The sequence below is a fragment of the Musca autumnalis genome, unplaced genomic scaffold (genome assembly GCF_047663935.1).
Source record: "Musca autumnalis isolate F117 unplaced genomic scaffold, ASM4766393v1 scaffold_1, whole genome shotgun sequence".
Lineage (NCBI taxonomy): Eukaryota > Metazoa > Arthropoda > Insecta > Diptera > Muscidae > Musca > Musca autumnalis.
This window is the reverse complement of record NW_027411644.1, coordinates 192129984-192155003: the sequence shown is the minus strand read 5'-3', so window position 1 is coordinate 192155003 and position 25020 is coordinate 192129984. Positions and strand designations below refer to the sequence as shown.

The 25020-nt window shown below is 37.9% G+C and overlaps 1 protein-coding gene across 1 annotated transcript; it reads right to left on the bottom strand.

Moving 5' to 3' along the window:
- Nucleotides 1-228: 228 nt before the first annotated feature.
- Nucleotides 229-1329, bottom strand: LOC141390103 (protein zerknuellt 1-like). The gene is made up of 2 exons (XM_073962646.1): nucleotides 1240-1329; nucleotides 229-1167 (listed from the first exon to the last, which is right to left on the bottom strand). The coding sequence occupies exons 1-2, from the start codon at nucleotides 1327-1329 to the stop codon at nucleotides 229-231; spliced, it is 1029 nt and encodes a 342-aa protein (XP_073818747.1).
- Between the last annotated feature and the right edge of the window lie 23691 nt (nucleotides 1330-25020).

Sequence of the window (25020 nt, the reverse complement as noted above, 5' to 3'; positions counted from 1 at the left end):
ATATTACAGAATATAATTTAAAATTATATGTTTAAAATTAAAAACATAGCTTAACATTGGATGTCTTAAAACTAAAGCTGCCTTTAAAGGCCAAGTCACATGTGATGGAGGATGGAGGGGTTTCACGATTATCGTCAATATGAAATGACGTTTTAAAACTACTCAAACTTAAGCTACTCTTAAAAGCTAAACTACAACTATTCTAACTATTTCTTAAAAGACGATTCCTTATTGTGGTGGTGGATTTTGGTAGCTATAATACATGGCTGAGGGATTCATGTGACTACGATTGATTTTCATCGATTTGGCAACTGGTTCACCCCAGCTAACATTCATCGATGGTATGGGAGTAGGTGCTGCATTTGGCACACTTGGATATTGCTGACCATGATGTTGGGAATTGCGCGACCATGCCTGAGCTGACATTTCTAAATCTTGCTTAATCGATTGTAAAACCATATCCAAATTATACGAGGTGGATGAGAACGATGAAGATGTGTTCAATGATGATGAAGAAGAATTTTGACTACTACTGCTGGGTGAACTTTCCGACAGATGATCAAGTATTTCATTCAGGTCTGGTGTAAATGATGGTTGAGGTAGAGCTATTTGAGGTGTAGTAATTATTTTGGGTTGAAGTGGTTGTATTTCTTTGGTCTTTGGCACAGGAACCGTTACACTATTGGCGGGGAATGCAGCACTATAGGTGCGTTTTTCTGCTTGCTGAAGATTGGGATCTTGAGAATAGGACATTAGACGCTGTACTATTCCCTTGTGTTCATTTTGTTCGCTTTGAGGTTGAGAGCACTTGGCAGCACTTTTTGACTCTTGTGGTCCTTGAATATCCTTTTTGTGCTTCATGCGGCGATTTTGAAACCAAATTTTTACTTGTCTCTCACACAACGACAGCCTTTGGGCAATTTCGATGCGACGTGTGCGATACAAATACATGTTGCGTTTAAATTCACTTTCCAATTGCACCAGTTGGGAGCTAGTAAAGGCTGTACGGGACCGTTTAATTTTGGTGCGTGGTGGTTCCGACTGGGGAATACTTTCATCCGAGGATACACGCTGCATTTCCACATCATTGGTGGAGGTGTTATTCGAACTAGTATACGATTGGTCCATGGGAGTTGGATACATCTGTTGATTGTGGGGATACATCATCTGCAATAGAGAAGAAGTTTCCTTGTTAGAAATATATCCATTTGCTAGGCTTTTCGGGTATCCAACACTTACATTATTATAACCCACCACTGGCGTGGGATAAACTCCCGTGGTAACTTTTGATGATTGATGCATGGGATAGTAATGCATTACTGATGACATGTTTCTCTTTTAGTTTTCTTATTTCAATAAATGTGCGTTACTTGCGATGTTTTCTCTTAGAATGCGAAACGTTGACTGATGTCCTGTCATTAGTTTGACGAATGTTTATATACATGTACCTTTCGTGGTAATTACTACCTGCTCCAGCTCATTTGCAAAATTTGCCTATACTCGCGTTTACTTGCGGTGCAATAAATCCTTTTGGTGACGACGCTATGTCCGCCAACGGCATCGACAACGTATCATCAGCGTAACGTCGTATACATTTCAGCCAAATTATTTTCAGGTAGCCAGAGTGAATGTCATTTTCTTAGCTGAAGATTTTTACTCCGATAGACATTTTCAACAAAATATTAATTTCAACGAATTTGCAGTAAAAAGGGAATGTAAAATGCACGAAAATATAGAAATTTACATAAAATATTGTGGACAGCAAATGGGCATTTGCTTTTTTTTAAAAAGAGGAGGTATACACATAATTAACACTAATTAAATTAATATTTATCTTATAATTCTAGAAGAAGATTTTTTTCAAAATCCGAGTTTATGATTTAATCACAGCCTTGAAAATATTCTTAAAAATTTAGGTTAACAGCGACAATGGCTAAAATATGAATGTACATTGAGATCACCCATTTGATCCAAAAACCTTACGTGCGAGATTTTATGGCGATCCACCTGATCGATCTTTGTTTCCATAGTAATTTGTATTGGACCAAAGGTGAATTTTCACGAAAATTCTCTAAAGACCGCATTTATAGCCCAATTTTCCGGGAACTGTTTTTAACGGTAGAGAACAAGTGATAACACATTTCTCTATATTGTTCGAGTATGTACACGGCTATGTGGTGGTATTTTTAATATTTCAAAAAAAAAAGCTAAAAATGTTACAACCATACTGTTCACAGCCATGTAATTTCTGATTTACTGCTTCCCCTTTTAATTAAATTTTTCAAAACTTCGACCTTATATCACAGATTGTGTTATTATTGTGTTATTTCAATTTAGGCTTGTTTGTTCTCAGGGTGTAAAAACCTTCTTGCAAAAAAAAATATCGTATAGCCAATACATGTTTGACTACTTGGTTTCAATATATTATCTAGAAACCGCCTTCCAACCCCAATAATGTAACATTTAGTGTTTTTCGTACACTAATGGTACTCATTTCCACAACCGAATTCACATCTCAAGCCCACACACAATAATAAGTTCCGAATTTTACCTCTCTTCTTAAGCCCTTTAGCAATGATAGTACCATTTCACTCCAACTCCAAATGTAATCTAAATTCGAATTTCTAAATTACGAATTTCAACAACTATTTCAGTCCTATACTCTAACAGTAATCTTAATTAAAAATTTCAGGATTCCAGCTCTATCCGTTCACCCTAATCCAAATTATACTAAATGTAGTACCATATCCCAACCCTGCACTCCAAGAGTAATCCTAAAACCAAATTTAAGGATTCCAGATCTTTCGGTTCACCTAAATCAATTTGTAACAAATTTCCAAAACTACCTACACTACAACATTAATCTTAATTCCAAATTTCAGTATCCTAGCTCTATCCGTTAGCCGAAATCCAAATTCTATGAAATTTAGTACCATTTAATACAGATGAGTTCAAATTTCCAAATTAGATCCATATATCATTCCTACACTCCAACATTATTTTTAATTCCAAATTTTAGGATTCCAGCTCTATTCGTTCATACCAAACATCATAGCAGTAATATAAACTTCTGTACTAAATTATAAAGCTTTGTCTTAAATATTGCGAGCTGTATCTTGATGTTTGGCTGGCTGCAGCGCACATCGGTCAACTCCAAAAGTTGAAATTTGTTCGCTAAAATTGTGCGCACGATAACATACTTCCTGAGAAAATGGCCCGAAAACTGCTAAAACACCTCTCCGCCCACTTCGTGCAGTTGCTGTTGCGAACGACAAGTGTCAAACCGCATACTGCGTTGGTCTCGTAATATTTTGTCCAAACTTAGTTTAGTAGTTCGAAAATGGGCCATATCGGTTCACTTCATAGGGTACCTCCCTCCGTAGAGTCAACATTTGTCGGCATATTTTTGTCCACAAAAGGCCGAAAGGACGAACATTGTGAAAATCTTCTGGATTTTAATATAAGGCTATATTATAGGGCCTCAATTTGCCAAATATACTATTGAAGCAATATCAAAATTTTACCCGATTTACATACATTTTTGTAGGATTACTTGTTTAGCCACAGAAATTAACTGGTAACATTTTATTTTCGATTGGACAATAAATGTGGCCTTTAGAACAGTTTCGTGAAAATTCACCTTTGGTCCCATATAAATTACTATGGAAACTCTGAGGCTCCTCGCCGAACTTGTTATACCCTCCACCATGAGTTTTATTGAAGTAAAATGGAACAATTAGTTTCCTTTCGTTTATGAAGAAGACTAAATACCAAATTTCAGCAATTTCAAAATACCGAACTTCGGGAGATACCGTTCTATGGGGGCTACATCAAAACTTCGATCTATACCGACAAATTTCTGGGGGAAAGTTTTTAGACTCAAAGAAGACTAAATACCAAACTAAGATAATGTGGGTAAAACCTTCAAAATACCGAAAATCAACAGGTACGCTTCTATGGGGGATACAGAAAGACGTAAACCTGTACTGATAATTCTCTTCTGGAAGATTATATAACCCCACGGAAGACTAAATAACAAATTTCAGTCATTTCGGGATATTGACCTCACAACCCTCAGAATTACGAAAATCGGAAGGTACCGTTCTATGGTGGCTATATCGAAACGTGGACCTATACCGACGAATTTCAGTCGGAAACGTTTTTATCTCCAACGTAGACTAAATACCAAATTTCAGCCATTTCGGTGACTGATTTTCGGTATTTTGAAGGTTGTTGCCACAAAGCTTCAAAATACCGAAATCGGGATGTATCGTGGACCTCTACCTAAATATTTCTGGTGGAAAGTTTTGTACCCCCAACGAAGACTAAGTACCAAATGTCAGTCATTTCGTTGGAATACACTATGCAACACTGAAAATGCAAACAACTTCTAGTATGCATTTTTTGAAAGTACATATTTAGACTACAAAAACCCTAGTAGGGTTTTGTCCTGTCAAATCCAGTTCGGATTTTATGGCCTCATCTAAACCGGGCTAAATCTATACTTTTTTGCATTAATCAGGCCTTTTCTCAGAAACGAATAGGAATATTGTCTTCGGCAATATTGTAGCCCTAAACTAGTAGAACTTATCTTTTGAACAGACCATATAAGAAAAACTCCACCTAGGTCATCAAAATCTATAAAATATAGACAATTTTACATAATTGCTGAAAATCTGGTGAGTATCGGCTAAACTATTGGGAGATGAACAAAGTAACCTTTTCAAAAATCTTCTAAATAAAGCTCTCAACAATTCTTAAGAACAATCTGAAACTCTAAAATGCTTACTTCATGTTGTTTCAGCGGTATTTTGCATCATATCTTTTACAACACGCATTTCAAACACAGTTCACACCAACAGTTTATCACCGCATTTTAAATTTCACTACATTATTGACATTTTTATTAAATCGTTGTTGAAAAATGTGCTGAAAACAACGGCACAGAGGCATTTTACAACAATGACATGTTCTGAAGAGTTGTGTATTATATTCCAGGGAATATATTCCAGGAATTTCCAAAAGAAAATATTCAGAAAAAATTAACGGTTTAGGAGATACGGTGCGAAATGTATAAAAATTGTGGAATTTTTGCATATATTTTGAAATTTGAGGCAATAAATGTAGTTTTTCGAGTTCATTATTTCTCCAAATATTTTATTCTTGTCCTTATCTACAAATTTGCTTCAGAGGTCAGAGGAAGATTCGCATTGGTTTCAGAGATATAGCCCCGAATTTCTTTAAAAACTCAATATTTAACCATGTTTAGATGGGGCCATAAAATCCGAGCTGGATCTGACACAACAAAACCCAACTAGGGTTTCTTGTCGTTTGGGTCTGTACTTTCAAAAAATCCTCTGTTCGAATTGTTTGCACAAGATCACTTTAAAAATGTTGCACAGTGATATTGAGGCCACAACCTTCAAAATATCGAACATTGGGATGTACATCTATGGGGCTATATGAAGGCGTGGACATATACCGACAAATTTCATATGGAAAGTTTTGTACCCCAAATGAAGACTAAATACCAAATTTCAACATGCTCGGTGGAATATTGATGCCAAACTTCAAAATACCGGAAATCGGAAGGTACCGTTCTCTGGGGTTATACTAAGGCGTGGACCTATACCGAAAAATTTTACCATTTCGGTCGATTATTCTGGCCGCAACCATCAAAATACCGAAAATCGGGAGGTACCGTTCTATGGGGGCTATATGAAGGCGTGGACCTATACCGAAAAAATTCTTGAGGAAAGTTTCATACCTCCAACGAAGACTAAATACTAAATTTTAGCCATTTCGGTGGGGGGTAATATGAAGGCGAGGACCTATACCGACAAAATTCTACGTGAGAGTTATATAACCCCAACGAAGATTAATTACCAAATTTCAGCCATTTCGGTGTGATAATGAAGCTAAAACCTTCAAAATACCGAAGATCGACTGGTACCGTTCTATGGGGGCTATATGAAGACGTGGACGTATACCGACAAAATTCTGGGGGAAAGTTTTAATCCCCCAACGAAAACTACATACCAAATTTCAGGCATTTCGGTGTGATAAGGAAGCTAAAATCTTCAAAATACCAAAAATCGGGTGGTGGACCTATTCTGACAAATTTCAGGTGCAAAGTTGCATACCCCCAACAAAGACTAAATACCAAATTTCAACAATTTCGCTGGAATATTCATGCCACAAACTTTAAAATACCGAAAATCGGGAGGTATTGTTCTATGGGGGCTATATGAAGGCGTGGACCTATACCGACACAATTATGGGGGAAAGTTTTATACCCCTAGCGAAGACTAAGTACACAATTTTAGCCAGTTTGGTGTGATAATGAAGCTAAAACCTTCAAAATACCGAAAATCGGGCGGTACGGTTCTATGAGGGCTATATCAACACGTGGACCGATATAGCCCATTTGCAATAACAAAGCTCTATCTTAACAAGTAAAAAGTGTCAGTCGGCTCTGCCGTCAGATATTTACCCTCAGCCAATGCAAATCGCTTCAACAAAAATCAAAGTGATTCGAGAGCAGGGGCTCAATTCTGTTTCTATGAAAATGTGAAATGAAAACTTTTATAAAGGAAAAAACTGTCAAATGAAAAATATTATAAAGGAAATATTTTTCATTTCAAATTTTCATAGAACAAGAATCCAGCCCCAGGTCTTAAAGTGAACTTATCTGAAATTTTGTGTGAGAAGTACCAGAAGGAGTAGACACATATAGTCCATATTCGAACCTGATCTATATCTGGTAGATATATTAGGATGTGCAAAGTATGGATTACATCGGTCACACCCTTCTAGAGTTACCATACGAACAATTTTTCCGAACACTTTTGAAATTTTGTGGAGGTACCTGAAGGAGTGGACCGATATGGCTTATCTTCGAGCTTAAACTAAGTTTGGATAAAATATTACTAAGGTTAAATTTTGGACCGAATCGGCAGATCCATTTGAGAGTTATCTTGCGCTCCAACCACCTGACACGGTGTCATAGAGGTTTTTTTTTTTGCAACTTTCAGGCTATTTTCTTGGGACGTGTGGTCTTGCCCCTTATGAAACTTGTACCGTCGTATGGGGAGCAGTGAATACAATTTCTAAAACAAAAATCAAAGCGATTCGCGAGCAGGTCCTAAACTGAACTTATCCCAAATTTTGTGTGGGAGGTACCAGAAGGAGTGGACTTATTGAGTCCATATTGGGACCTCATCTAAGTCTGGTAGACATATCACGATTTGCAAAGTATTGACCAAATCGGTTACTACCTTCAAGAGTTATCGTACGTACAAATTTTCCGAACATTTTCGAACTTTTGTGGGGGAGGTACCGGAAGGAGTGGTTCGATATAACCCATCTTCGAACTTTAACTTAGTTTGGACAAAATATTACGAAAGCCAAATTTTGGATCGAATCGGTTGCTCTGTTCGAGAGTTATCGTGCGCTCCAGCCGGACAGACAGACAGACGGACGGACATTGTTCAATCGACTCCAAATTGTCTGAAACACATTTCGTCCAAACATACTTGGGGTCTAAAACCATTATTTCGATGAGGCACATTTTGCCCGTATGAAAGTGTATATACCCTCGTTAGCATAAATGCTGAGGGTATAAAAATTGCGAGCTGTATCTTGATTTCAACAGACGGACGGACGGACAGACGGACATGGTTACATCGACTTAGAATTTTACCCTGATCAAGATGTGTTACAAACGGAATGACAAATTTAATTATACCCTCCATACTATGTATGGTGGAGGGTATAAAAACCCCGAAATTCCGGCTTCAGAATGTCAGCATAAATTTTAGGTGGATACTGTCGATATATCGAAAAATCATACACTGGTGTCATGTTGTCCATGGAATATCTTTGATTCTTTTTTCGGGCATAGGTCCATGAAATGTAAGGTTAAGTCATAAATCGGTTTCAACCTTTTTTACCCACTTTTCTACATTGATGCCACTCAGCTTCCACGTAAATTTATTTTAATGGTCGACATTATGGGTTCGCTCCTAATACACTTCATTTTAAAGAATTTCAGTCATACTATATGTTAACTGTTCGCTAATTCTGAAAGGGTGAAACTCGTATTCATCGATTGTAAAACATTTTTGGTTTTTACCATATTATATTAAACAATAAAATTCAAATAATTGGAAAAGGTTTATAAAGAATGCAAAATATGGTGTCTAATCCTGATGTGTTTATCTGACATGAAAAAATGATTCCTGATTCCTGATGATTCCTGGACTTTGTTAACATAACCGTTTGTTCAGAACCATTCCTAGTTATCCTTATGGAAATAATAATATGTTTATAAATGTTACTCTCTACATTTACAATATTAATAAAGGAAGTCGTATGTGTATTACATAATATTTTACAAATGTTTTTTTTTTTTTTTCTAAAGTTGCTTCCCAAATATTCGCATACGAGAACATAAAGTGTGTCTCATTTGATTCGTGTTAATCAATGTCAATCATTAACCCTTCCGATAGATAACCTTGTGAAAATATATTCCTATGAAAATCTACCATAGAAAATGTAAACTCTTCCTCAAGTCTCTTCCTTTTGATTTGCAGTCTATTGTTCTTAGCATTTGACTTTTCTATTATGGTCTAAATACAATAAAGAGCAGCAAACAAAACAGTTTCTTAGAATAACGAAAATCCACGTTAGCGCCAGCCATAAATGTCATGAAAAGAGAGAACAACAACAAATGGTACTCGTGGAAAATTGAAAAAACTTATGAAGCATATACGACAAACATAGACCAAAGAAAAATAAGGTTCATCGGTGCCTATGAAGGACTTATGGAAGAGCTCTCTCTTTAGTTAAGCAGCGGTGGAATAACAACAAGATTTAAACAAAGAAACTATGTAAACACAATGCCATAAACTGTGAAATTGTGCATAGAAACAACCTTAAGAAAATATTCTTTTTCGCGGCTTTAAAGGAACTTGTATTTGTTATTGTAGAAGAAATATTCCTGAGTGTTTGAATATTAAAATGGGTCATTGAAAATTTATTGAAAAAGATGAAATGTTTTAAATTTGGACAATTGTCAATATGTTTTCGTTACCCGGATCCGAACTCTGGGCAAGACAACATCACACTTCACATCACATTGGCAAGAAGCCCTCTTCGTAATTATGGTTAAATTACATTCACCCATGTAAAACTTTTCTATCACCGTGTTCCTGCGATAAAAAGTAGCTAAAGCAATTAACGGCGATGCATTCTTGGATAGGATATATGTCGAGTTATGACGACGTTATCGAGTAATGTTGGTGTTTCCGCATGTGTTCTAAGCATTGCCCACTTTAATATTTCCGCTAATTAACAGAGAACATTGACACACACAAACACTAAGCGCACAAGTTTCACTTTCATTTTTACATATACTCGAACAAATGGAACGTCGGCGACGATACGGTTTCCTGCTGAAACAGGTGCCAAAAATATTTGCAACAGCAACGATCGCCAATGCTAGATTGGGCAAGGATTATAGACTTTGTTTGTGGCAAACAAAAAGTGTCTGTAGAAAAACAAGCAGAAAACTGTGAACAAACTGAGATTCTACAAGATATGACTAGACAACTGTGGTCAGCGGCTGAGTTTACTGTTGTTGAGATTCATGTTGCACGTAGACGACGATGACGAACAACCTCAACCGGAAAATAACAATATTCTTCAAAAAAATGTGTCGTGACTCTGTTGACTAGACTAAACCAGCGTCGATGATTTTGAAAAGAATTCCTCATATATGTCGAGCCGGGCGTTTGCCGACATGGGTTGGCTGGCTGGTTGTCTTCGATGTTAGTTGCCAGTCAGTCGCTTTACGCTTCATTTCTTCTCAAGGCAAAGATCATCTTAGTTTCAAGCAGTGGAGACCATTGAAATCGTGGCTAAGCAAAACTGAGATAAGAATCGTGGCATCGTTTTACATCAATCAGCTTCTGAATGTACATATTGGAAAAATGAAAATTAATTGCATGTTTTGATGGACATATGGCTAGACACAACTGAAGATCAATAGGGAATATGATCTTAATTAAATACGTCATATTGCAATGGAAATTCTTACATTATCGGAAGCGTCCGGAAAATTGTATACAATAGAAGGATAATTAAGTATAAAAGATTACTCAAGGATAAGGGGTCTGCAGACATGTAAAGCTTCTGCAATAAAAATCATGAGATAGTTTTTTATAAATGACTTTAAAAGGGAGCTTTGCCAAATAATTTTGGCTGTCTGTTATGCCAAAATGATTGTGGTCGTGATTAGAACATATGACCTTTCAGATAGGATAACTAATAAGATATTGGGTTTTGCAATATTTCTGAAATAACTGAGAATGGAGGCCCTAGATATTAAATTTATGCAAATGCGCCATATATAATTTAGCGTCTATTCCGATAGGGTAAAATTTGGACCTCGGAATATTTTTTAGCTCTAATTTAATACATTTATTTTGCATATGCAACATAAATTTACGTATGTTAAATTTATGTAAACATGTAAAAATATGGACAATAGGGCAGCAAAAAATTATTTCCATTTGATCCAAAAACCTAATTTATGAAATTTTATGGCAATCGGTTAACGTTAACCCTGCACCTGAGCGATCTTCGTTCCATAGTACTCTGTATGGGACCAAAGGGGAATTTTCACGACAATGTTCTAAAGGCTGCATTTATGGTGCAAATTAGGAACAAATTTTACCAGTCCATAGTTTTATCGTTTTTTGGGCCGCCCTAATGCACATATGCAAATATAATGGAGTTGTACTCATTTTTTTGGTGAATTCGATTTTGGTCTAATCGGATTTGTTCTGCGACCATTCTAAGGATTTCCGCTGTCTACTCATGAGTAATTATACCCTCAGCTGTTAGGCTAATATGCCTCATCGAAATAATGGTTTTAGACCCCAAATATGCTTGGACGAAATTCGTTTCAGACAAATTGGCGTCGATTTAGCCATGTCCGTCCGTGTGTCTGTCTGCCTGTCTGGATGGCAGGTACGTACGATAACTCTCGAACAGATCAACCAATTCGTAATATTTTGCACATCGTAAAGTCTACCAGATATAGATGGGGCTCCAATACGGACGGGTGCCACCGTGGTGCAATGGTATGCACACCCGCCTTGCACGCAGAAGGTCGTGGGTTCGATTCCCCGGCTAGGCAACATCAATTTTTCAACGGTGGCAAAATACCCCTCAGTAATGTTGGCGAGATTTCCTGAGTATTTCAGCCTTGAAAAACTTCTCTACAAGTGGTGTCTTAAGACACGCCGTTCGGACTCGGCGATAAACAGTAGGTCCCATATCATTGAACAAAATATGAATCGGGGTGCACTCATTGATATGAGAGAACTCTCCCTTGTCCCGTATGGGATGTTGTGGAACAATGTTTTTTTTCCAATACGGACTCTATCGGCTTGTTCCTTCGGGTACCTCCCACACAAAACTTCGGAAAAGACAAGTTTATGATCTACTCTCGAATACCTTTGATTTTTCTTTTAACAAGTTGTTTTCGCGACGGTAGAAGTTTTTCAGGGGCAAGTCCATACTTCCTGAGAAAATGGCCCGGAAGCTGTAAAAACAAACCCTATGGCACCATGTGTAGTGGCTGGCGCGCATGGTAACTCTCGATCAGCCGACTCGGTCCAAAATTTGGCTTTCGTAATATTTTGTCCAAACTTATTTTAAGTTTGAAGATGAGCCATATCGGTTCACACTTTCAGGTACCTCCCCCACAAAAGTTAAAAACTTTTCGGTAAAATGGGGTGCACAATAACTTTCGACGGCAGTAAACGTGTTGGGTGACGCAGGGGATGGAAGATACCAAGGAACGGTCCTGACCGGTTTTAACATGGCAAAGCCCAGGATTTATCTTGGTCCCTCTTTCATCTCAAGTGGACACTGACCTCCCCGTGGTGTCACCTGGGGAACTGCCTTTAACACCCGTTAAAGGTAGTGAGCTAACATGTGCCGCGCGTTCACCCATAAGAACGTTAAAAACTTGGGTTTGGGCGTCGGGTTAGTAACCCTCCCCTAGAAAAAAACAGCCTACTATGAAAAAACGAAAGAAAAGAAAAACAAACCCCTCTAAAGTTGACGAACCCCGCAAACGTTTTAAGGACCATGATCTGCGAATCTGCACCTGGAATGTTCGCACTCTTTATAGAGAAGGTGCAGTCTTCGCATTGGCAGACGTACTTGAAAAGTACAAGGCCGATATTACTGCCATACAGGAAATACGATGGATTGGGAAAGGCGTCACAACAACACCTAAAGGTGACGCACTGTATTATAGCTGCCATGACGTAAAGCATGAGTTTGGTTGCGGATTCGTAGTTAGTCGGAGACTAAAACATCTGGTATCCAGCTTCACCCCAGTGAATGAAAGACTTGCTGCAATTCGAATAAAAGCTAAATTCTTCAACATCAGCTTTATTTGCGCTCATGCTCCCACTGAAGAAAAGGACGAACAGACCAAAGATATATTTTACGAGCGCTTAGAAGAAACATATGACCGTTGCCCTGCCCATGACATTAAAATCATTCTAGGCGATTTTAATGCCAAAATTGGAAAGGAGAATATCTTTGGCCCAACAGTCGGGAAATTCAGTCTCCACAGTGAAACATCTGACAATGGTATGAGGCTGATAGACTTTGCAGCTGCAAAAAACATGGTAGTTAGCAGTACCAGATTTAAGCATCTCGATATTCATAAGGGCACCTGGCTGTCCCCAGATCAAAGAACAAGTAATCAAATTGATCATGTTGTGATAGATGGAAGACATTCATCCAGCGTGTTGGATGTACGATCGTTCCGAGGCGCAAACATTGATTCGGACCACTATCTTGTTGCAGCAAAGGTACGTACCCGTCTAAACGTTGCAAATAAAGCACGAACAGACACAACGCGGAAGTTGGACATCGATAGGCTGCAAACACAACAGATAGCCACAGCATATTCCACTCAACTAGCCCAATTGCTTAACGCGAGCACTCCTTGTCCCGATAACATAACAACACAATGGCAAAATATTGCCCACTCCATGCAAACAGCCGCAAAATCCATACTTGGATTCCAGAGACCTCCACAAAGGAATTCATGGTATGACCAGGAGTGTCGTGCTGCAACCGAAGATAAAAATGCGGCATATAGAGCTACTTTACAATCAGTAGCAACGCGTAGCGCACGAGAGAGATATCGGGAGAAAAGGAGAGAAGAGAAACGTCTTTTCCGCAAGAAAAAGAGAGAAATGGAAAAGCGGGAGTGTGAAAAAATCGAGATGTACAGGAGCCAGAATGAAGTCCGAAAATTCTACCAAAGAGTGAAACATCAAACAGATGGCTTTGGTACAGGCACATCCTCCTGTAGAGACCAGCAAGGTAATCTGGTAACAGATACAGATAGCGTGCTCAGGATATGGAAGGAACATTTCTCCAATCTGCTGGTATCTAATAGTGGCGAAGACGATGATACCGCAGATCCAATCCCAGAAGATGGTATAGAATGTATACCACCCGGAAAAACAGCAATCAACCGGCTGAAGAATAATAAAGCAGCAGGAGCCGATGGCTTACCAGCCGAGCTGTTTAAAACCGGAGGCGACGCGCTGATAAGGTGTATGCATCAGCTAGTTAGCACCATCTGGAAGGAAGAACGCGTACCCGACGATTGGAACCTGAGCATCCTATGTCCCGTCCACAAGAAAGGAGATAAGACTGTATGCTCCAACTATAGGGGCATAAGTCTACTCCCTATTGCCTATAAGATAGTGTCAGGGATACTGTGCGAACGAATAAAGCCTATGGTCAACAAGATAATTGGACCATACCAATGTGGCTTTAGACCTGGCAAGTCCACCATTGACCAGATATTTACCCTGCGGCAAATCCTAGAGAAGACCCAAGAGATGCAGATCGACACATTTCACCTTTTTGTCGATTATAAAGCAGCATTCGACAGTCCCCTCCGATCAAAGGTATTCCATGCAATGTCTGAATTTGGTATTCCCGCAAAGCTCATCCGGCTTTGTAAGATGACTCTAACTGATACTAGGTCCTCAGTTAAAATTGGAAAGAACCTCTCCGAAGAATTTTGTACCAAAAGAGGTTTCAGACAAGGAGACAGCCTTTCGTGTGACCTATTCAACATTTTGCTGGAAAAGGTAATACGAGATGCAAATGTCAAAAGAAATGGCACAACTTACACCAATAGCCACATGTTACTTGCCTATGCTGATGACATAGACATCATGGGACGATCAGTAAAGGAAGTAACTGATACCTTTAGGAAGGTCGAAGCAGAATCTGCGAAAGTGGGTCTGGCGGTAAACGGCGAAAAGACCAAATTGATGGTGTCGACGCGCAAAGCGTCCATAGAGCTCGGACCAACCGTAGAAGTTGGTACCTATAATTTTGAGGTAGTTAAAGACTTCGTCTACCTCGGCACTGCCATAAACACAACAAACAACATCAGTTGTGAAATAAGAAGAAGAATTGTATTGGCCAACAGATGCTACTATGGATTAAGTAAGCAATTTAAAAACAAAGCCACATCTCGTCAAACAAAAACAACACTATACAAAACGCTGATACTACTCGTGCTAATGTATGGCTCCGAAGCATGGGTACTTGCGCAAGCAGATAAGGCAGTGCTTGGTGTGTTTGAGAGGAAAATTCTTCGAAAGATCTACGGGCCGATTTGCGTTGACGGTGAATATCGACGTCGTATGAACCACGAGCTATATAAGCTATACAAAGACATGCATATAGTTAAACGTATCGAGATGCAACGATTGCGTTGGCTAGGCCATATCATGAGAATGAGCGATGATGAACCCGCTAAAAAGGCGTATGAATACATGCCACATGGCGGTGCACGCAGAATCGGCAGGCCTAAGCTTCGATGGAGCACACAAGTGGATGAAGAAATGGAAAGGCGCGGTATTCCAAAAAGTCAAGCGAAAAACAGAGAGGAATGGAGATCTTTTCTTAGTTCGGTCTATGGAACAAATGTTCTGTAATGGGCCAACTAAGTAAGTAAGTAAGTAATCGTGTTGGTCCATACTGTGCATAATGTAATATCTACGAGACATTTATCAAAATATGGTCTATATATGTCCACTTCTTCGGATACCTCACACACACAATTTCGGCAATGTGCAGTTTAAGACCTCCTCTCGAATGTCTTTGATTTTGCTGTAAAAATTTGTATTCGTCACTACGACAGTACATGTTTTTTTCAAAGGCAAGTCCATACTTCCTGAGAAAATGACCCGAAAGCCCCTCTGGCACCATGTGTAGTGGCTGGAGCGCACGATAAGTCTCGAACGGATCACCCGATTCGGTCCACAATTTGGCTTTCGTATTATTTTGTACAAATTTAGTTTAGCTTCGAAAATGGTCTATATCGGTAATCTCCTTAGGGTACCTCCCCCACAAACGTTCAACATTTTTGTTTAAGTGCAATTTAGGGTATTTTGGAAGATCCGTTGGAAATTTATACCGACGCTACCCCTTGTGGTCCTATTTATGTTTTTCGTGCTCAAGTCCATGTATTCTGACGTAGTGGTCAAAAACTCTAAATTATACGGTGGCGAACTAAACTGGGTGACGGGCGCGATGTCTGTCGAAAAGAAATTGCACCCAAAGAAAACGTCCACTTCCATAACGGTACCTCCTCCGCAACACTTTTGAATCCTTACTTACTTACTTACTTAGCTGGCCCATTACAGAACATTTGTTATATAGGCGGAACTAAGAAGAGATCTCCATTCCTCTCTATTTGTTGCTTCGCACTCTGGAATACCGTGCCTTTTCATCTCATCATCCACTTGTTTGCGCCACCTATTCCTTGGCCTGCCAATTCTAAATACGGTCCGCTTGGCGTTGGTCCGTATTTATACGCCTTTTTAGCGGGTTCATCATCGCTCACTCTTATGATATGGCCTAGCCAACGCAATCGCTGCATCTCGATACACTTTTGAATCCAATCCAGTATTTTGAGGATTTTATCTAAAATTTTTAACTTAACTAGCTATAATTTGACATTTTTTACATTTAAGTGTCACAACACATCTTCATAAAAAATATGTATGTATGTTTTAGTACTTCCTCGTATAATGACACCTCAGGATTTTCGACATTTTGACTGAACTATCCGTAATTGATGTTTCCTGAAGTCAAGAAATTTATCCACCAAAAATTGTCAACATAGAGCCATATTTAGGTATAGCCCCCATATAACGTTACCTCCCAATTTCCGGTATTTGACATTTGATCATCACGAAACTTCTCCACTAAAAATTGTCAACATAGGTCCATGTTGTTGTATTATAGCCGCCATATAACAATACCTTCCGATTTTCTGTATTTTGAGAATACCTTCCGATTTTCTGTATTTTGAGAATTTTAGCTACATGTTTAAACCGAACTAGCTGTTATTTGACATTTAAGTTTCCTAGGGCAACACTTCTCCACCAAATATGTTCAACATAGGTCCATGTTTATGTATAGCCCCCATATAACGGTGCCTTCCGATTTTCGGTATTTCAGTTACGTACTTGACTGAACTAACAGAAATTTGATATTTTAGGTTCACTGCTGTAACGAAGCCTCTCCACGAAAATTTTTCAAAATAGGACCATTTATAGTTATAGCCCCCATAGAACGGTACCTTTCGATTTTCGGTATTTAGCTACATTTTTGACTGAACCACCCGTAATTCGATATTTGAGGTTGGGTTGGTTGGGGACTTTCCAAAAGCAAAGCCTGACTATGAAAGTAGAAGATCCCATCTGTACAATGGTGCGAACCAGGTTGGCGTAGGTGACCTACTAACGGAGATATCGCAATAGTCGGTAATACATCCCATTTTTCCATTTTTTTTTTTTTGGAAATCACGCTACAGGTCGCAATTTTGATCGGATCGTCACGAAATTTCGAGGGTTAGTGGGGGTCTCACAGGAGAAGAAGCCTAATGATTTTAGTCATGGTCGGATAATATTTATGGGTCGGAATGAGCAAAAAATTTATTTGGAGAAAAAGTCAAAGTAGGTTGGCGTAGGTAGTCAAATAATAGAGATATCGCAATAGTCGGCAATGCATCCCTTTTTTCCATTTTTTCTGCTATCACACTACTGGTCGGAATTTTTGATCGGATCATCACGAAATTTTCTCACAGAGATAGAAGCCTATTGATGTTGGTGATGTCGATAGTAGTCAAATATATAATTAAATATTAATTATTTTGGTTCAGTTCGCCTTAAGTCATTTGGTATAAGAGCCAGATAGGTGAAAACTTTCGTATCTACATAAAAGAAATTTTTTTTTCGAGTGAAAAGATTATGCACAGAGGTAGTGGTGTAGGGTATCACATAGTCGGCCCCGTACCGACTATAGCATTTTCTCACTTGTTTAGGTATTGCCTATTATGGTACTTTCGGTATTTGTAGGGTGCAGGTTTTTGGCCAACAAGTTTGTAACGCATCGAAATAATGGTCGAAGACCTATACTTATATTTACACTCCCATTCATTTGAATAATTTTGAATTTTTTTCTTTTTATATGTGTAGGTCACTTCAGCTGTGTTTGGATTACAGGTCGATGCTATATAGTTTTAGAGAGTGCTATACTATGCCAACATTTACAAGAAAAATCATAACAGTGTTGCTATATTTTCGGAAAATATCCCTGTTATAATAAAAATGTACCAAAAAAGCGATCAATTTTTTGGCTCATCTGAATAGGTTTGAATCAAATAAAATTGAAAAAAGGTACTACCTATTCAAAGTTTGACCCACTTTATTAGGTACATGGGTTCAAATCTCGACCTGGAAAAGATACTAAGAACTTTCATATAAAATCAAGAAATATTCCAACAACAATTTTTGTAAGCGAAAGCAGGCTTATAAAAATTGTTGACTTTGTGGTTCCATAAGACCCCTCCTATCCTTCGAAAATTGTCTGAGAGCAAATACCAAGTGTTAGCAATAATATTATGATCGATAAACTAAAAAGGTCAGAACTTCACCACAATTGACCACATGCATCATAACTTCTCGAAAAGTGGTCTGGAAGAACGCCTCTTCGACGACAAATAGCGTAGAAAATGTTAGTTCAAATTTAAAACAAAGGGTTGTGATATCTCCGGCCATTTGTGTGCAATCACGCTACAGGTCGCAATTTTGATCGGATCGACAAGAAATTTTGGGGGTTGATGGAGGTCCTATTGATTTTGGTAATGGTCGGATCATATTCAGGGGACGAAATGGGCAAAAAACTTCTGTGGAAAAGAAGACAAGGTTTTATTATTATACGAATATCTCCGCTTCTATTAAGAGAATTCCAAAAGCAAAGCCTGAATATGAAAGTGGAAAACTTCACCTTTACAACAATGCAAAGTAGGATGGCGCATGTGATCAAACAATAGGGAAAGTCGCAATAGTCGCTAATAAATCCCATGTTTCCTTTATTTTCTAATCACGCTACAGGTCGAATTTGATGATGGGGTTCCAGAGGGGAAAACCCTATTGATATTGGTGATGTTCGGATAATATTCAAGCGTCGGAATGGGTCAAAAACTCATGTGGGGATAAATACAATGTGTTATTGTTACGTTATCTGGTAAGGGTATTCCAAAAGCAAACATTGATGCAGTGATCAAACAATAGAAATATCGCAATAGCCGTATTACATCCCGTTCATCAATTGTTTTGTAGTAAAAAAAAAAAACAAAAAAAAAAAACAAGTAAAAAAGTGTTAAGTTCGGCCGGGCCGAACTTTTCATACCCTCCACCATAAAATGTTCTTAACTAAAATGGAATAATTAGTTTTTGTCCTGTCCCCAACTTTAAGCGGGTACCTTAAAATGTCAGATAATGTACATAAAATGCTTCATTCGGGAGGCCTTTTTTTACGGTGCCTATATCTAACTATGTATGTTGACAATTTTTGGTGGGCGAGAAATTGGGAGGTACCGTTATATAGGGGTTATAATAAAATATGGACCTATGTTGACAGTTTTTGATGGGAGCCTTTAATGTCAAATAACTCCTAATTCGGTTAAAAATTGTAGCTAGAATCCTCAAAATACCGAAAATCGGTACATAACGTGGGAACTTCAAATTTATTAACAGCTAGTTCGGAGGTATGTGGGCTATACGAAAATATAGCCTGGCTTTTAAATTTCAAATTACAGAAACTTCGTCCAAAAAATAAAGCTAAGGTACGGAAATTCGGGAGGTTTGTTTTGGGGCTATACCAAAACATGGAACTACGTGGTTAAACATTTTAATTAAAACCCTCAAAGTACCGAAAATCGGGAAGTATCGTTATATTGGGGCTATGTTGAAAATTGTTGATGCAGATGTGTAGTGACCACTACAACCTTCAAATGTCAAATTACAGTTAGTTCGGTTAAAAATTGTAGCTAAAATTGCCAATTACTGAAAATTGGGAGGTACCGTTATATGGGAGCTATATCCGAACATGGACCTATGTTGACAATTTTTTATGGAGAGGTGTTGTGACCACTAAGAACTTCAAATGTCAAATTACTGCTAGTTCGGTTTAATATTGTAGCTAAAATCATCAAATTACTGAAAATCGGGAGGTACTTTTATATGGGAGCTTTATCAATACATCGACCTTTCATGACAATTTTGTTCAAATGTTCAAATTACAATGTCAAATGTTCAAATTACAGATAATTCGGTTATAACTTGTAGGTAAAATTCCGAAATCCGTTATACCGAGGTACCGTTATATGGGGCTATACCAAAACGTGGACCGATATAGCCCATCATCGAACTTGACCTGCCTGCAAACAAAATACGCATTTTCCCAAAATTTCAGACAATTTTGGTGGAGAGGTGTGGTGACCTCTAAGAACTTCAAATGTCAAATGTTCAAATTACAGCTAATTCTGTTAAAACTTGTAGGTAAAAATCTCAAAATACCGAAAATCAGGAGGTACCATTATATGGGGCTATACCAAAACATGTACCTATGTTCATAATTTGTTCGAATATAAGTTTTCTGGTCATTAAGAACCCTAAATATCAAATTATAGCTATATCGGTCTAGAAATGCGACTTAAATCTTCTAAATACCTGAAATCGGGCGGTAACGTTATATGGGGGCTATTCCAAAACATTGATCTACGTCCACTAGTTTTGTTATATAAGTTTATTGACACCTAAGAACCCTAAATGTCAATTTATAGCTAAATCGGTCTGAAAATGTAGCTAAAAACGTCAAAATACCATAAATCTAGGGGAACCGTTATATGGGGGCCATACCAAAACGTAGACCTTTGTCCACAAGTTTTGTTATATAAGTTTAGTGACGCTTAAGAGCCCTAAATGTCAAATTATAGCTAAATCGGTCTGAAAATGTAGCTAAAAACGTCAAAATACCGTAAATCGGGGTGTACCGTTATATGGGGGCTATACCAAAAGGTGCACCTATGTCCACAACTTTTGTTATATAAGTTTACTGACACTTAAGAACCCTTAATATCAAATTATAGCTAAATCGGTCTGGAAATGTAGCTAAAAACGGCACAATACCGTAAATCGGGGGGTACCGTCATATGGGGGCTATACCAAAACGTGGACCTATGTCCACAACTTTTGTTATATAAGTTTATTGACACTTAAGAACCCTAAATATCAAATTATAGCTAAATCGGTCTGAAAATGTAGCTAAAAACGGCAAAATACCGTAAATCGGGGGGTACCGTCATATGGGGGCTATACCAAAACGTATACCTATGTCCACAACTTTTGTTATATAAGTTTATTGATACTTAAGAACCCTAAATGTCAAATTATAGCTATATCGGTCTGAAAATGTAGCTAAAAACGCCAAAATACCGTAAATCGGAGGGTACCGTTATATGGGGGCTATACCAAAACGTGGACCTATGTCCACAACTTTTGTTATATAAGTTTATTGACACCTAAGAACCTTATATGTCAAATTATAGCTAAATCGGTCTGAAAATGTAGCTAAAAACGTCAGAATACCGTAAATCGGGGGGTACCGTTATATGGGGGCTATACCAAAACGTGGACCTATGTCCACAACTTTTGTTATATAAGTTTATTGACACCTAAGAACCCTATATGTCAAATTATATCTAAATCGGTCTGAAAATGTAGCTAAAAACGTCAGAATACCGTAAATCGGGGGGTACCGTTATATGGGGGCTATACCAAAACGTGGACCGATATAGCCCATCATCGAACTTGACCTGCCTACAAACAAAAGACGCATTTTCCCAAAATTTCAGTGTTCTATCTCCATTTTTGTGGATGCTAGAGTGATTACCACAGACGGACGGACGGACGGACGTGCTCAGATCGACTCAGAATTTTACCCTGATCAAGAATATATATACTTTATAGGGTCGCAAATGAGTATTTCAATGCGTTACAAACGGAAAAACAAACTTAATATACCCTCCATACTATGGTGGAGGGTATAAAAAAAACGACAATAGGTCAACATAGGTCCACACTTTGTCACTCCCATCAAAAGGTACTACCCCATTGAATACATAGTTAGATAATTTTCGGACCTAATGTAGGCATTGGAGGTATTCATGGTCGAAATTGACCAATTATTTTATTTTAGTTCAGAATATTTAATGGTGGAGGATTTTTGTTTGTATTTTAGGTTATGTTCAAAGATGGATTGTATAAGTGAACTCCTACTCGGACCTTCCTACAAAAGACTTGTCTTTTTGCTGTAAATACATTAGTCAGTAACACATTCATTTATTTATATTAAATACTAATTACTGTATAGCAAATTATCTACATATTAATTAGTAGTAATAAATCCACATTTATTAAATTCCCTCAGTTTTCGTTTCCACTGTTTGCAAAACAGATTTCCATTTAAAATCACCCAGGAACATCCTACTTCCGTTATTGTTTGTGGTCATAAGTCAATAAGGCGTACATTTAGTAAGTGTGATTTTATCCCTTTTTAGTAACAGTCACTAAAATTGGATTATCACTCCAATTCATTTGACCACTGGAAATTCCCAATTTTATATCAAAGGAAAGCGAGAAATAAAACAAACTCTGCTACACAATTAGCGACTGCAACAAAAGAAACAACACCAAGAATATCCTTTAACAAGCCTACCTAACTAGAGTACGGAAGAACGATTCTGCACAGGTAACAGCTGATGACGAATACGCAAATCCCTCATCACGTACTCACAAACGATCATAAAAAGAGATTTAAATGTTAGTTTTATTGGCATTATAAAACTATTTCCAATATTCGCGGAATTTGCATCGCGAACAGGTAGATTAGAACGAACAATTTTAAATTCATAAGATTTTCGGAAAACCCAAACGGTCATATGAACGAAAACCAAGGATGCCTTAAGCGCTAGCAGGAAAAAATTCCATGGCCAGCATCATTCCACACGTGTTAATAATTACAAATTTGTTAAAGCTATCAAGGATCAGGGTTTCATGGAGTACCGCGATTTGATGTGATCAGGTATGCATGAAAATAACAATATTTACATACATATATGTATGTAGGTACAGTTGTGTTAAAGGGGGAAAACATTTTTTTTTTCGTATTAGAAATATTGTGGGACTTTCAAAATTGGTATGGAATTTTTCAAATGGAATAACATGTCGCAATGTAATAAATCCTGTGAGTGTTCACTTCACATGAATTAATAAAGGAAATTACGCTATGATTGGGGAAACCTACAATTTTAAATCATACACCAGCATTTAGTGGTTTATAGATGGATGTTAGGCTCAGTGAGTACAGAATTCAAATGAAATCATTGTACAAGAAACTACTGTGGAAAATCAACAACTTGGCTACTATATACTGCTAGACATGCACTAAGCTAAAACACCCCAATTATGTAGGGACATAAAAAAATAGATGTTTAATGTAGTTGTTGCAACACGAACAAACTGTGTTCCTTTCCAATAACTCATGTTCTTAGCTTTAAGTAATGGAAGTATTCGACATGTACTGGTTATGACTATAATAGAATTGGAGTTAGTTGAGTAGGTTTGAGTTGGATGTTATAGATATACAAATTGTCATCCTGGTCATTACAACAAGAGGAGCAGAGTGTCATTCCAGCACAAGTTACATTGAAGTGACTAGACTATTCCGATCTCAATTGCGCCAAGATCACTCCAGGTAATGGAGCTAGAATTGAATATTTATAGAGTAGGACTTCAACTCCGTCAATGCCGGTCAGATGCACGGATGAGAAATTAGGAGGTGTTTAGGCAATGGAATCAATTTAAAATTGGCTGTGCGTTTGTAGTTAGTCAGACGCTAAAATATCCTGTCTCCAGTTCCACTGCGGTGGATGAACTATTAAATGAGCATGTTTTTAGCAACCAAACACATAGATGTAATAAAATGAGAAATTTCACCGTTATTATACTTCGGTAGTGGGAATTTTTACGAACGTCTTAAATCCATGACATTAAAATAATACTAGGCGATTTTAATGCAAACAAAAAATGGAAAGGAGGTTATATTTGGCATGATGATTTAACGGAATGATGGAAAAAACTCGAAATAAGAATATCTGTCGCTTAATTGTCGGTAGATGCGACATCCATAGTGAAATATCTAAAATGGGAGGAGACTGATAATGTGGTAGTTATCAGCACTAGGTTTAGACATCACGTCATACACAAGTTCACTTAGCAGACACCACATCATAAAACAAGAAACCGAACTGATAATATTGTAATAGATGGAAGAAATGTGTCGAGTGTGCTGTACGTACCATAGCTTTGAGGAGCAAATCGTCTCGAAGAGTATTATATAGGGGACGCGAAGGTTTGTAATCGACTGAACTTCTCCAATAAAGTACTCATCGACACAACACGAAAACTGATAATTAGAAAGCTACAATCACAGCAGATAGGTGCAGCATTTTCCACACAACTTAAATGATTGCAAAATATATGTATATCAGAGGCCTCCACCAAAGAACTTATAGTGTGACCAAAAAAAGTCGTGTTGCTAACGAAGAGAAGAATATGGCATACGATCAGCAACAACACGTAGTAAACGAGTGAGATATCTGGAGAAAAGAAGGGCAGAGAAACGTCTTTTCCGCAGAAAAAAGAAGTAAATGAAAAGCCCGGAGTACGAAGATCGAGGTTTACAAGAATCAGAATGAAGTCCGAAAGTTGTACTAAAAAGTGGAACATAATCTCCTAATATGAGCCATTTTGGATTGCCAGTTTGACAGATAAAAAGGTTAGTCGTGTTTTGGTCTGCTCTTCATTTTATACCCTCACCATACTATGGGGGGTATAATTAAATTTGTCATTACGTTTGTAACACATCGAAATATTCATCGGAGACCCTATAAAGTATATATATTCTTGATCAGGGTAAAATTCGAAGTCAATATAACAATGTCCGTACGTCCGTCTGTTGAAATCAAGATACAGCTCGCAATTTTTTAGATAGAGCTTTGTAATGTGGTATAGAAGTTTCGATTACTTCCAGGATGTTTGCTATTGCAAATGGGTTATATCGGTCCACGTTTTAATATAGCCACCAAAGAACGGTACCACCCGATTTTCGGTTGGGGGTACCAAACTTTCCCCCGGAAATTTGTCGGTATAGGACCACGCCTTCACATAACTCCATAGAACGGTACCTCCCGATTTTCGGTATTTTGAAGATTGTGGCCACAATAATCCACCAAAATGGCTGAAAATTGGTATTTGATCTTGATTTGAGATACTAAACGTTCCATATAAAATCTGTCGGTATAAGTCGTTGAAGGTTGTGGCCTCAATATTATTTAGAAACTGCTGAAGTTTGGTAATTGGTCTTCATTTGGGGTATTAAACGTCCAATATGAAATTTGTCGACTGAAATTTTGTATTTGGTCTTCTTTTGGGGTATTAAACAGTACCTCCCGATTTTCGGTATTTTGAAGGTTTTAGCCTC

What these genes read in the sequence shown, in the direction of transcription:
- LOC141390103 (XM_073962646.1), bottom strand. Translation starts at nt 1,329, where the DNA reads ATGTCATCAGTAATGCATTACTATCCCATGCATCAATCATCAAAAGTT. An exon ending in CAGTGGTGGGTTATAATAAT is followed by an intron (nt 1,168 to 1,239) that starts GTAAGTGTTGGA and finishes TCTCTATTGCAG; the next exon opens with ATGATGTATCCCCACAATCA.